This window comes from Prionailurus bengalensis, chromosome D2 (assembly GCF_016509475.1).
Source record: "Prionailurus bengalensis isolate Pbe53 chromosome D2, Fcat_Pben_1.1_paternal_pri, whole genome shotgun sequence".
NCBI classification, from domain to species: Eukaryota; Metazoa; Chordata; class Mammalia; order Carnivora; family Felidae; genus Prionailurus; species Prionailurus bengalensis.
The window spans coordinates 45590491-45605199 of NC_057351.1; the positions used below are offsets into that span (position 1 = coordinate 45590491).

General features: G+C 37.4%; 1 protein-coding gene across 1 annotated transcript in view; it reads right to left on the reverse strand.

The window, feature by feature from the left end:
* Positions 1-236: 236 nt before the first annotated feature.
* PTPN20 (protein tyrosine phosphatase non-receptor type 20) overlaps positions 237-14709 on the reverse strand; it is a 90511-nt gene continuing 76038 nt past the window's right edge. The window contains exons 9-11 of the mRNA XM_043596806.1: positions 10907-11122; positions 4355-4417; positions 237-3254 (exon numbers count right to left, since the gene is read on the reverse strand). Coding sequence (XP_043452741.1) covers positions 3189-3254; positions 4355-4417; positions 10907-11122 — 345 coding nt within the window. The 3' untranslated portion in view covers positions 237-3188. The remainder of the gene's footprint in view (positions 3255-4354; positions 4418-10906; positions 11123-14709) is intronic.

Below are 14709 nucleotides of genomic sequence, written 5' to 3' on the forward strand. Positions count from 1 at the left end.
GAGAGCGAGAGCAACAACTGGTCAAGTTCTTGGTAAGTTAAATCTTAAGTATTTTATACATTTTACATATCCTTGTTGCTCAGAGGTATTTTTCCTATTGAAGATACAGAGGGTGGCAGACTTTTCCTTTAAAGGGCCAGATGGTAAATATTTTTAGGATTTATGGGCCATATGATCTCTGCCACTACTAACTTGGCCATTGTCACTACAGCACAAAAGCAGCCATAGACAATATGTAAACAAATGGGCATAAAACTTTATTTACAAAAACAGGCAACATGTCAGATTTGGCCTGCAAGCCATCATCCGATGACCCCTGATGTAGAAAAAGAAATTTTAACACAGTTATCTTGTATCCAGACTTCATAATGATTTTTCTAATACTGTATTTTAGTTCAGTCTATTATTTCTATGTGAGCAAATACACAAACAATAGATCGCTTTGTTCTAACTTTCCAGTATTTATATACCATTTATTCCTTTTTGTAGTCTTTCTGTATTGGCTAGATAACTCTAGAGCAATACTATAGTGCTAACAGGAGTTACTGTTTTCCTAATGGGAAGGCTCTATTTTTTCACCTCCCAATATGATGTCGCTATTAGTTTCTAAAAAATGTTCTTTATCACATTCAAGTTTCAGATATGATAGTTACATTAGGCATGTTTTAAGATCCCTTCTAATTCAAATTGTTACATGATGAGGTCATTACTTACTTCCTTTTGATTATAGCTGTAGACAAATTGAGTACTCCATTGAGCAATCCATCATCCCCACTGAATACCACTAACCTGTTTTTACTTAATGGATACTTTCCAAATCTTCTAGTTCAATTACTTAAATCTCAAGACAACATATAAGAAAATTAATTCTTCCCAGGTATTAAGAAAAAATAAGTAGGAAAGGAAACTTTTTTGTTTTAGAGTTAAGGTGTTTTCATTTAAGATTTTTCAGTAAGAATAAATCACTGAAATGACCTCTGAGTAGTAAATGTAAAGTTAATTGAAAATTCAATAATGTTCTAGATAGCTTAGGGGTGAAAAGCCCAAGGAAAAATAAATTACCAAGACTTATAGGAGAATAAAACCTACAGTGTTTATTTCTGAAAAGATTTGGTCCAACATGTCAGTCCATCGAGGACATGCATCTTTAAAAATATGTATTTAAAGTTGAAAGTTAATAAATGCATATATGCTTTTATTTAAATGTTTTAAAAGTTCCTCTCAATAAGCATTCATACACTCACAAAGGTGTCAGTGGGAGTTTCGTATTCATAGTCTAGGCAAAGACTGATTTATTGTTGGTATGAAACTTAGTATTTCAATTAGTCAAACATTTTCAACTTGGAATTCACTTTCCAAAAATGAAATAAAACAAATGCAATCAGTATTTCCATGTTTACTTATTTAATTTCCCTGAAAAACTAAAAATTAGTCCAGCTATAAAAATATGAGGCACACATTAAAGAAGAAATATGCTTACCATCAAGAATTGTGGCATTTTTCTTTACAAGAACATTTCAAGGCCTAGATAATAAAAATACGTCAGGCAATTCATAGTAAGTCTTTTCATTTAAGTAACAGCATAGAATCCTTCTCAGGAATACTGCTGTACGTCATATCTATTATTTTACAAGAACAGAGAGAAAATAAAATGAGGGATACAAATATTAAAGGCCAATCATCAAAATGAAATTAATGTTTAGCATAGATTATTTATATGAACAATGTAAATAGGTAGAATCATCAATTTGATTTAATATAAAATATATTTCTGGCATATAATTATTGTTAAAATGAAAATTATCAAGATAATTCAACAAATCCAAATATGCATTCAGCCAAGGGAACAAAGTAAGCCTCTTAAAAATTAAAGATTTACAGATTAATATTAGAAATTTTCTCAGTATAATACATGAAATATTCTGATCTCCATTGAGTCACACTGTACAAAAACATGTATCATTTGCTTCATAGCTTATAATCAGGTAAAAATGGTCACTAAAATTCCTTGACCAAAATATCACTGTAATTATATGAGGCAAAGTCCTATAATAAGATGGATGTAATAATGGCCACATCTTTTCAAAAAGAGAACATGAAAATTTTCATTCTCACAGCTATGAATTTGGTTTTCCAAAACCTGGTTCCCAAAGCCAACTTTTAAATGTTACAGCAGAGGTGGGGCAGTAATGGAAAGAAATGATTTAATGGAACTCTTAAAAAAAAAAAACTATCATAGATCTTAGTTTAAGAAATATATCTGGCGTAAGAGAGAGATACACAGAATTATGTAATAATGCTTATATCAAAGTTTATTGATTAGCTAAAGGGCAAAGAGTAAGAGGCAAGTAAAATGTAATACGTGCTTTTGACAAAGCAGACTGAGTAATATGTTAAGTGTTAGGGTGGGATAGGAAAGAACTCAAGCTGGGCAAAAATTTCCTCTTGGACTTTCTATATAAACATCTATTTTAGTTTTGGCCTGTTCACCAGTGTGTTCATGTGATGGAGCAGAGGAGCTCTGCCCACCCATGAAATACTTCCCAGACCGACAGGTCCTTGTGCAGCTGCTCTAGAAAGGCAGCTTGTCCTCTGAGGTCCCTGGGGTCCTATAGAAACTATAGGAAAATGAAATCCAATTTGTGTAAAAAGTTAATCCATCCTAATTAGCGAACTGAGTTATTCAAATACCAGCTAAAAGTACATGCTCTAGCTAAAAAACATGGGTTAAGTATCTGTCTTGAAAATGCCTCCAAGAGGTCATGATGTGATCTTGCCTTTACTGGCCCTATGTTCTCCCAGAATAGGGGCTTTATAAGGTCCTGGAAATCCTCAGCTCCCTTTAGCTGCCTGTCCAAATAAAATCTTAATGAATATAGTTTAAGTCCTTTATTGGCTCTGTAATCCCTTCAACCAATTAGGCTGCAATTGTTTTATGCAACTTTTGTTTCATTGGAAAATGTGGAAAGATATTTTTATATTACCTAAGTAAGATTAATGGGTAAACACTGTTCACCGCAAACCAAATGATGCTGCCTTCCGGGAGTTGTCAGAAAGACAGTCAAATGATACACCAAGAAAGTACATTGTACGCCTAAGCAAAGCCCTTCAGGACAGCTGGAACATGTTCTTTACGAGGAGACTCCAAGCCATTGGTAATTTCAAGTGTGAGGCAACGGAAGTCTTTCTTAATCGAAAGTCAGAATCTTCTGAAGAACTTCAAGCACAACTTTATAACAAAAGCAATACTGCTCCTATATACATATATATGAAAAACAACAGAATGTTAAGTAATTGAATACCAATATCCACTTTCAGAGAACATAGTTGTAATTTTCAACCATAAAGGTAAGTTCCCAAAAAGAGCAAACATCTAACCAAGAACTTCTTTATGTATATATTCTTTATTTTTTTAATTTTTTTTCAACGTTTATTTATTTTTGGGACAGAGAGAGACAGAGCATGAACGGGGGAGGGGCAGAGAGAGAGGGAGACACAGAATCGGAAACAGGCTCCAGGCTCTGAGCCATCAGCCCAGAGCCCGACATGGGGCTCGAACTCACGGACCGCGAGATCGTGACCTGGCTGAAGTCGGATGCTTAACCGACTGCGCCACCCAGGCGCCCCTATGTATATATTCTTTAAATATCAGTAAGAAAAATGATCATACTATAGTGCTTGGTCTAGAGTTAGTTAACTCAAGGCTTAACTGAACACAGGGGAAACTGACCCCCAATCTCAATCTCCTTATATTGCCCTGGATAAACCTATGCTTAAAATTTTTTTAGGAGTAGCCTCAGGTCTCTCAGGCAACCTTAGTTCACATAAAATGCTTCATCTATCATTCAGCATTGGCTTAAAAACAGGTCAACCTAAAGATTTAGGTGTACCTGCTTGTTTTCATCATCCAGGCTTTCTCTCGATTCTCCTTCCCAATGATTAATAACTGGTCTGTAACATAAACGCTATCTTTTTATGACAGACCAATGACTTTGATAATTTAGTGACGAGTAAATATCCCCCAGCTGCTATCCAGAAACTTATAAATAACTTCAGATATGCTACTTAAATAACATGGCATTATGGACAAGTCATGTGTTTGGGCATCAGGAGACTTCAGTTTCCCTCCTGGCTCCCCCATGTGCTATATGAATGACCTCACAGAACAGACTTCATTACTCTGAACGTGAAGTACTTCATCAGTAATATCAGAGAAAAATTAAGGTCTACCTCAAACAGTGAGAATTCAATGACATCATGTAAGTAGAAGAGATTTACAAATTGTAACATGCTAAACATGTTAATCTTTATATTCTTTACTCTTTTTATTAGAATTTATGTAGTGAGGGCTTACCTTTGTTTGAATCATGCCATAACGCTGTTCTCTCATTTGGGCCACTATATTCTTGATGTTGAACTGCAACAGGATGACAGTGATTTTGTATTATTCACATGGGGGAAAATACAAACCCACGGATTGCCAAATAAGTACTCCATAAATTCTTTCCAGTAAAAAAGATGTCAAGATATAACCAGAAAGGTCTCATTTTCAACTATAAGAAAAGGCACTATTTTTAAGTTAGTCTAATGGATAAGGAAGACTTTAGTTTAAAAGGTTTCCAGGAAAAAGCAGGAAACAATCATTTATAATAAGAAATGCTCTCCAAAAGAAATAACAACAAATTTGCCCCTGTGTCTACTTTTCTGTTCTCCAAAGGGAAATCTTAAAGCAGGACTGTAATTCTGGAAAAGTCTGAGCATAGAATACTTTTTCTGGCCACATTAGTAACACAGCTGTTTCTCATCTAAAGAGCCCTCTCAACTCAAATGGAGACCCTGAACAACAGTTGGCCCAATACCAGATTCTGCACCTGTGCATGGAGACCAGCCTACCCACTGTGGTCACTGAGCTGGTGCAGGTCTGCAAGGGGCTGTTACTAATCCACAGTGAGATGAGTCCATAAACTGGTAGTAAGTGTTTAGAAACTCTTATGGCAATCTGACAGTGGCGCAGCATTAAGGAGGATCACCAGTAGAACAGGACTAGACCAGCTCAAGTGTTGCTGAACTTGCCTGGAGAGTCACAAGTGGTGCTGAGGACCAGTCACGTCCAGCAAGACCACATAGACACATGAAATTTTAAGGTTTGTTAACTATAACCCCAAATTATATAAAAATCAGAGAAAATGTAACCATTCCTTGATTTTTATAACTTTTCATTTTTATAATAATTTAAAATCTTAATTGAACCTTTAAAAATTTGTATATTGAAATAATTATAGATGTACAATAGGTTGCAAAAATATACATGGAAATCCTATGTACCCTAAACCCAATTTCCCCCAATTATGCCATCCTACATAATTATAGTATAATATGAAAGCCAGGAAATTGACATTGGTATGATCCATGAATCATATTTTGATCATTATTCAGATTTTGCAAGTTTTATCTGCAATCATTTGTGAATTTGTGTACATATGTGTGTGTGTGATTTTGTGCAATGTTATCACATGTGAAGACTCAGATAACTGCAACCACAATCCAGATACATAACTGTTCCACCATAAGACTTTCTCATGTTATCCATTAGAACTACTCACCCAACCCAGTCCCTAACTCTTGGCAACCAGTCATCTGTTACCCATCTCTACTGTTTTGTTATTTCAAGAGGATTGTATGAATTGAATCATGTAATACCTAACTTTTTTAGGGTTTTTTTTTCATTCAGTATAGTTGCCTTGAGATCCTTATAAATTGTGTACAGTAAAACCTTGGTTTGCGAGCAATAGTCATTCTGGAAACATACTTGTAATCCAAAGCACTTGTATATCAAGGTGAATTGCCCCATAAGAAATAATGGAAACTCAGATGATTTGTTCCACGACCCAAAAATATTCATATAAAAATGATTACAGTACTGTGTCATCACATAAAATAATAAAGGAAATACAAAATATAAAGAAAAATAAACAAATTAGCCTGCACTTACCTTTGAAAACCTTTGTGGCTGGTGTGAGGGAGACAAGAGAGAGGAGGGTTATTGTGTAGGATGATTTTCATTGTCACTAACAGGTGGTGACTACAGTATAGTATTAATAAACTCTTGTCATATACTGTATTTAATGTAACTGGCAGTAAGGCAGCAGAGAAAAAGGGTCTATATCTGCAGGCAGCCTGACCTAGAATGAAGCAAAGCATTCCTAAGCTTACTCTTGTATGGAAAAGCAAAGGACTGTCCATAGGTGTTTTAAGTGGCAAAAAATACACCGTTGTGGGTTGCCAGTTGTGGGTACCTTCCAACATTCTGAAAAATCACCAATTTCTGTCAAACACTGTGGCCTGAGACCAAGCATCCGAGCATGGGAGACAATCACCCAAAATCTCACAGTGAGAGAGAGAAAGAGAGGAATCATTGGCTCAGTTATGATCATGTAACATTCAGTGTCACATATTATTCTTATTGCAAGATATCACTCATTTATCAAGTTAAAATTAGTTATAAATGTTTGCTCATCTTGTGGAACACTTGCAGGACAAGTTATTTGTAATCCAAGGTTTTACTGTATATCAACAGTTCACTCCTTTTTATCTCTTAATAGTATTCCATTAGAAAAATAAATGAAATGGATATATACCAGTTTGTTTAATCATCAGCTTACTGAAGGACATCTAGGTTGATTCCAGTTTTTGTTTATTATGAATAAATCTGCTATGAACATTTACATACAGGCTTTTGAGTAATTGTAAGTTTTCATTTCTCTGGGATAAACACCTAAGAGTGCTACTGCTGATACTGTATAGTAAGTTTAGTTTAGTTTTGCTTTTGTTTTAAAGAAATTATAAAACTATTTTCTAGAGTGGGTATACCATTTTACATTCCCACAAGCAACAAATAATTAATCCAGTGTCTTCAACTCTTCACCAGCATTTGGAGGTATCACTATTTTTTTATATTAGTCTTTCTGATACATGCCTAGTGATATTTCATCATGGTTTTAATTTCATTTCCCTAAAAGCTAATGAAGCCCAAAATCTATTTACATGGTAATTTGTCATCTTTTTATCCTCTTTGGTGAAATGTTTGTTCATGTCTTTTACCCATTTTCTAACTGGGTTGCTTTTTTTTTTGTTTTTTGTTCTTTACTATTAAAGTTTTGAGTATGCTTTATATATTCTAAATGAATATTTAGGTATGTTTGTTAGATATGTGATTTGCAAACAGTTTCTCTAAGTCTGTAGCTTATCATTCTCTTCACAGGGTCTTTCACAAAATGAATCATTTTAATTTACTTTGCCCCTAAAAATGTTTGTTCTCACCACCTGTATTCAACCCAATACTTAAAGCTCTAGATAGCTGAATTAGGCCAAAGAAAGAAACAAGAGGCATACAGATAGGAAAAGAAGAGATAAATGTGTCCCAAATGGCAACTAGAATGATTGCCTATGTAGAAAATCCCAAGGAATCTAAAAACAGAACAAAATAGAACAAAAAAAACCTCTTAGAAATAGTGAGTTCAATAAAATCAGAGCATACAAGATCAACACACAAAAATCAATCACATTTCTACATATAAACTATGAACATGTAGAAGCTGATCATAAAAACACAACACCATTTACAATTGCTCCAAATAAAATGAAATAGGATAAATCTAATAAATCACATATAGGATCTATATGCCCAAAATGACAAAATGCTGATGAGAGAAATCAAAGAAGACCTAAATAAATGGAGAGACATACCATGTTCATGGCTTGGAGTATTCAACATAGCAAAGATGTCAGTTCTCTCCAAAGTGATCTATAGATTTAAAGCAATTCCTATCAAAATCCCTGTAAGCTTTTTTTCTGTAGATATAGACAAGCTAGTTAGAAAATTTATATAGGAAAGCACAGACCCTATAAAAGTTAAAACAATTTTGAAAAAGAATAAAGGAATCACTCTACCTTACTACAGGAATCTATAGTGTGATATTGGTAAAAGGATAGACAGACGGATCAATGGAACCGAATACAGAGACAGAAATAGGCCCATACAAATGTGCCCAATGGTTTTGACAAAGGTGCAGAAGCAATTTGGTGGAAGAAGAATAGCTTTTTCAACAAATGGTCCTAGAAAATTGGACATTTATAGGAGAAAGAAAGAAAGAAAGAAAGAAAGAAAGAAAGAAAGAAAGAAAAAAAAGGAAGAAAGAAAACATATGTAAACCTTTACTTAAATCTCACATTTATACAAAACTTAACTCAAAATGGATTATGGACTTTGGGGTGCCTGGGTGGCTCAGTTGGCTGAGCATCTGGCTCTTGGTTTAGGCTCAGATCATGATCTCACAATTCATGAGTTTCAGCCCAGGGTAGGGCTCCACACTGAAAGTGCAAAGCCTGCTTGGGACTCTCTCTCTCTCCCTCTCTCTTGAGGGCCCCTTCCCGCCCCCCATCAAAATAAATAAATAAATAAATAAATAAATAAATAAATAAATAAATATCACACTGCTTCATCTAGAGTCTTATTACACAAAACAAACAAGCCCAACTCTGCCAGATAAACTTGACAGTGTGCATAGTTGTGTAAATAATTTTTAATTATGTAAAGGCTAATGTGCTAAATTTTGGATTATTCACATCATTATGTGATAATACGGTAACCAGTAATGAACAACTGTTATTGTACCCTAAAGACTGTTAGAAGAGAAAGGTCTATTGAGACCGTTCAAACTACAGAGTAGTCTCAGGGTTTCTGAAAGAAAAGAGGCAGTGTGTTCCCAATATTTTAAGAATTTTTAAGCAGGCGTGGTTAAAAATGAAAATGGCTATAGAAATAACAAACAAAAAAGAAAGAAATGGTTACATATTCTCCGATTTTCATATCTGAGTTATAATTGATCAGATAATCTTAAAATGTCTCAGGTCACAAACGTCCGCTTCACAGAGCTGGTATGTAGCTTGCTGCATGTAAGACTCCCCATGTGAGTTCCACAACACACAAACTGGTCTATACTCTGTTCAAGAAGACCCATCCACTGGTCATGTTCTTGGATGTCACAGCAATACATCAAACTGCTCTGAAAGTTTCTAAACGTTCACTCTCAATTTCTAGGAATGTATCTTATGGTAGATAATAAACATCCACAGATTGGTGCTGGTCCAAGACCACACTCTGAGTAGGTCTGGTGGACAAAATTTCTGAAAAGAGTAGAAAGGGTATCGGTAAGAACATTTGACAGTTCAAGGTTCTGTGGGAAACCAATAAAGAAACAATGGATGTATTTTCTATTTTTGAATTACTCCATCAAATCTAAGCATCCTTAATTGTAAAATGCATCATTATTTTATGTACCACTAAGAAAAACACTGTCAATTAAACTGACAGATGGCTTATTATAAGACACATTCTGAGTTTAAAGAAGGTATAAGGTGGGAGAAAACAGTGCTCCTTAGAAACATGAAATATAATATTTACAGTTTTTATAGTTTCTACAAGGAATATAAAATAAGGACAAATATAAACAAATTTTTTAAGAAACTATGATGGGGAATATATAAAAGAAAATTATACTAACATTTTCTGCTAAAAGGCTCAAACAACATTAGTTATGGGAATGGGTAATATCGGACTTACACTACTAAAATTTTCAGTATTTTTTAGCACACCGGGGGGACTCACCAGTTTATATTCATTCACTGAGTTTGCTCTGGAAAACCATCCCTCTTCTCACTCTCAGTCTTATGGCCTGGAGTAGTCCTGACCGGCCTACATAGCCCAGTATCTCCCACGGTGATTAGTTCAGGGAAGGGGCTATAGCTCAGACACAGTGAAAGGCCGGGAGATACTGGCTCAGGTTTCTGACAGAAAGTAATTTCCTCTGTCCTCCAAGGAGCTACTGGGAGAGACCATTTTCCAACCCTCCCACACAATATAGCTTGAGGATAATGAGTTCTGGAACTAAAGTAGCCATTCCGCTGCCCCCGGAGAGAGTCTGGCACTGTTAGGGTTTAAGTGCAGAAGGCCCAAGAGAGCAGAGACTGGACTGTTGTGACAACAACCTAACGCAGAATTTGCCTCGCATGGCAAATGCCCGGCAGCCTGTTTTCTCAGGATTGAGGTGTGGCTTTTCACATTCCTTGTGCCCCTTGGTAAGAGTCACTCCTGCCCCTGTGCCTGCTAATAAACAGGTGTCTTTCCCTTCGCACTCCTGCAGTGCAGAAAAACAATTCAGTGAATCAGTCTTTCTGGCCACAAATCTAAGGTCACATTCCCTAATCAGTTTAATCAAGAGTAAAGGTAATAGTATAATCAGTATGTGTCTAATTCTTGTGTCTATCTCTCAGCTGGTTCCAAATTTAGAGGGAAGCAATGAATTGTCAATGATTGACCCAAACCCAGCAATATTATTATCCTTATTTCACATATGAAAAAACTGGGTTTCAGAGAAGATGAGCAATTTGCACAAAGTCACCAAAATCTCAAGTGTGAGGCAAAACTGGCAGTCAAAGCTAGGGACCGCTCACTAAAACTCTGAAGTCTACATTTTTTCCAACGTGCTCATGTGAATGTATTTTCTGTTCATTAAAAACAGGCATACTTCACTGACATTATTTAACAGGATTTTAAAAGCTGTATGTGTGGGTAGAGGAAAAGCAAAGAGACACGAACTTGCAATCGTGCACCTGCTGTGTTCCCAACAATGCTCCATGCCACTCATTTGCATTATGTACTTTAATCATCACAACCCCCTCCCAGAATCTGCACCACTTGATTGAGAAGCAGGTACCCAAAGTTCACATGCCTTCTCTTGACTGAGTTCTCTTGAGGGCCAAATCATAGTCTTCAGGTACTAGAAGGCTGTTAAAAGTAGTAGAGTGTTTACTAATAGCATCAAGTTATCTGTTTAATGTCACTTACTGGAAAGTTCTTTTCGATGGCACAGAACACAACATCCACACAGAGGAACACCCCCGTCCGGCCCACGCCAGCGCTGCAGTGAACAAGGACAGGTCCTGTAAGGTGGCTCTTCCTCACATAACGTACATACTTTATGAAGCCATCTACTGGGGCAGGAGTGCCATGGTCTGGCCAGTTGGTGAACTGCAAGTGTTTTATAAAGTGACTAGTTCCTGTCTGTTGAGAGAGGAGACAGGGAGGAGAAAGAAGGGGAAGAGAGAGATTTATCAACTTCTTGTGTTAAGGATCTCAATTCCATTTCCAATATAATAATAATAATAATAATAATAATAATAATAATAATGGCTCTATAGTCATACAGTAATGCAAATAAGAATACCAATAGGTAGCATGAATTAATAAGCACTTTTGGGGGTACCTGGGTGGCTCAGTTGGTTAAGCACCTGACTCTTGATTTTGGATCAGGTCATGATCTCATGATTAGTGAGTTCGAGCCCCACATCAGGCTCCCTGCTGGCAGTGTGGAGCCTGCTTGAAATTTTCTCTGCCCCTCCCCCACTTTGCGTGAGTGCACGCACCCTCTTTCTCTCTAAATAAATAAGTAAGTAAATAATTTTTAAAAAAGAATTAAGCACTGATGACGCGCCAGGTACTATGCTAGAGACTTCACATGCACTCTTTCATTTAATCCTCACATCAACTCTGGGAGGTAGGTACTATTTTATCCCCATTTTACAGATGAAACCGTAAGGATCAGGGTAATGGAGAGATGCACGCTAGGTCAGAAATCTCCCACGTCTAGAGCTTGGACTATAATGTAGGCTTCCTGAATTCAAATCAACCATCTTTCTTCTGGACCATGGTTGTGCAGAAAAACCCAGAATCCAAAAACCAAGAATGGGCTAACACATTAGGAAAAGCATTCTATGTTAGCTTGAATGTTTATGATACAAAATTTAATGAAAACAGCTGGGCGCTGTAAAGTTGCTTGACCAGGGGTGCACCAATCTCTTCTGGTGATGAGGACAGGGTAGGTGGTGACCAGGCAAGTGGGCCGTGCCCCCACCCTTATGCTGAGCCCTCTGGCAGCACAGGCACGAAACTCTCCTTAGGGTCGACTATTAAACACTTCGAGTTGGCCCATTATCCTTTCCAAAAGCATGGCGCTTTCCCAGTGTCAAGCCCTTCATTTTGCTTCTCTGGGCACCCCTGCAGGGAAACTCAGGATGGGTTTCTTACTCCTCCCTTGCTTTTCCCTAATGCAGCCCTTTTTCCTGAGTTCCAAATAGAAATAAGTTTTCCTAAGTCCCAAATAGAAAACTCAGGTTTAAATCATTGGTACGTGAAATTGAATGATGAAAACAATACTGAAAATCTTGTGAAGGCACCGAAGTGAGGATAGCTTTACCACATATGTCAGGAGTTAAATCTCTCCTGCCACTGTGGACCGCTAAGAATCTGCACAAAGGTGGACTTCACCACTTTCCTGACCTAATCACTTAGACAGAAACCGTGATGCAGATTCTTCAAACACAAACGCCATGGTTCTGGAGCCTGTGGGCCTCAGCTCAAAGGCCACCACTGCTTGGACCCAAGCATTTGAGTTCTTGCAGACAGATAATTCCTCTGTGCCTTTCACCTGCCTATACTCTCTAAGCCTACTGGCTTTCCCCTGCCATAAAATGTACCTCACACATCATTTTGGAACTTCCTTCCCCACTAGACCATAAGTGTTCTAAGAGCTGATAATGTGTGTGTGTGTTTTCTGTCTCCAGCGCCTGGCACAACACCTGGTTACAACAGGAGGGAATCCACAGGTATTAGGGGAGTGAGGGTTGAAGCGAATCCCCTCAACCTTAGTGCACAGACCAAGCACAGTGCCTAGCACACAGCCAGCAAGTTATCCATCAGTGTCAGCCATCATTCTTGGCCTCCCTGGTCACAACTATGCTCCAATCCTCCTCACTTTTCCCTCTCACCCTACTCCTGTATCTCATCAACTTCTCCCTTTGTACTCAGGTGCCCCATCCCACCGTAAACTTTTTGAAACCTTCATCATTTCCCTTAATGCTTCCTCCATTTCTTTCCTTGCTTCCCACAGCCCTTCACTCTCTGCAGCCCCCTCACCGAGGCCACCTATTCTCCCATTCTCCAGGTCCCACAGAGCATAGAGATCAAGTTGCATACTCCTTGCTGCCCACTCCTATTTCCAATTCATCATTCCTTCTTGTGTAAATACCCCTCTTCCTTTTGAGTTTCATACCTCTTAGCTTTATCTTCTCATTGCTATTACCCAGTGGCTTTAGCCTCTGGCCAATTTGCTACGTTCACCAAAAATCCTGACCTTCTCTTTGCCACAGACTCTGACATCATCTAGGGCAAATCCAGGGTCTCTACTGCCCAATAGACACTCTAACCTCACAGCGTTTGTATTTCTCTCTTGTAGAGGAGACCACTTGTTTCTTCTGGTCCTCACAGTGATGGTCACTCCTTGAACTTATTATCACCTATAATCATGTCCAGTATCAAAAATCTTCCCTCCAATAACAATGTGACCAAATGGAGCTCTCCTGTCCTTTATGCCCTCCATCTACTCCTAGTTGACCTGCTCCTGATTCCATTTGTCTCCCTAAGTTTAGACTTCATGGCTGATTATCTGAATCATTCTCTTACCAAACTGTTAACTCCTTTCATCCTTTGAATTTTACCACACATAGTGGACAACACCTCACCCTGGGTCAGCCCCTTAACCTGTGTTCAGGAATCTCATAGTTAGGCTGCTGGGAAGGAAATAATTTAATAGATGCACATTTTATTGCTACTGAAAATTTACTGGTTCCAACTTCATCATCTCCAGCAGCCCTTTTCCTAGTCATTGTTTGGACTCCAATCAACTTCGTTGATCCTCTTGTCACGCTTCCTGTTTAACTCCCATCTCTTTCATTCCTGTTGAACAGATGTATCACTTTCCTGCTAATCAAATCTACTTATACCAATGCTCCTATAAACCATTCCTTTTGTATCTTTTGATTCTATTAAAGCAAGAAATCTATGAGTTATTCTAGATCAACACTTCCCACTAGAACTTTCTACAATGATGCAAATTTTCTAAATCTGTGTGACCCAATATGGCAGCCATTAGTAACATGTGGACTAAACATTAGAAATGCAGCTGTTGCAAGTGAAATATTGAATTTGTTGTTTCATATAAATTTTAATGATTTGAATTTAAGCTTAAATAGCCACATATGGCTTCTGTATTGGATAACTTAACTTCTGACCACTCCTTCTGTCACTTATAAGTCATAAATCACATATAAGTCTGCCAATTTTATATGAAAAACACCAAAGTCTCTGCTTTTCATCTCCATACCAACTGCCCTGCTTGATCATGATACCTTCTGACTAAAATTCTTCAATGTCTCCCAATTATCTTCATAATAAAGTTTGTGCTCCTTAGCCAAACTCCAAGATACTTCATGTTATGACTGGTCCCTGCTTACCTTCTAGAGCCTCATCTCACCTCTCACTTTTCCCTGAGTTAAACTGTTAAACTTTTACATTCCCTAAACACTTAACTACTTACATTTCTCCATACACACCGCATTTCATATCTTGATTACCGACTTCTTATTTACATCTTTCTTGTTTGGGTAGTTCTCAATCCAGATGTTCCCTCCTCCAGTAAACCTTCCCCCGAACCCTAAGTAAAGCTAAGTACTTCCCTTCCAGGCCCCAAAGCATTCCATATAGATCTCAGTATTACCACAGACCACAGTAACTAGGAGTATCAGTAAGGATAC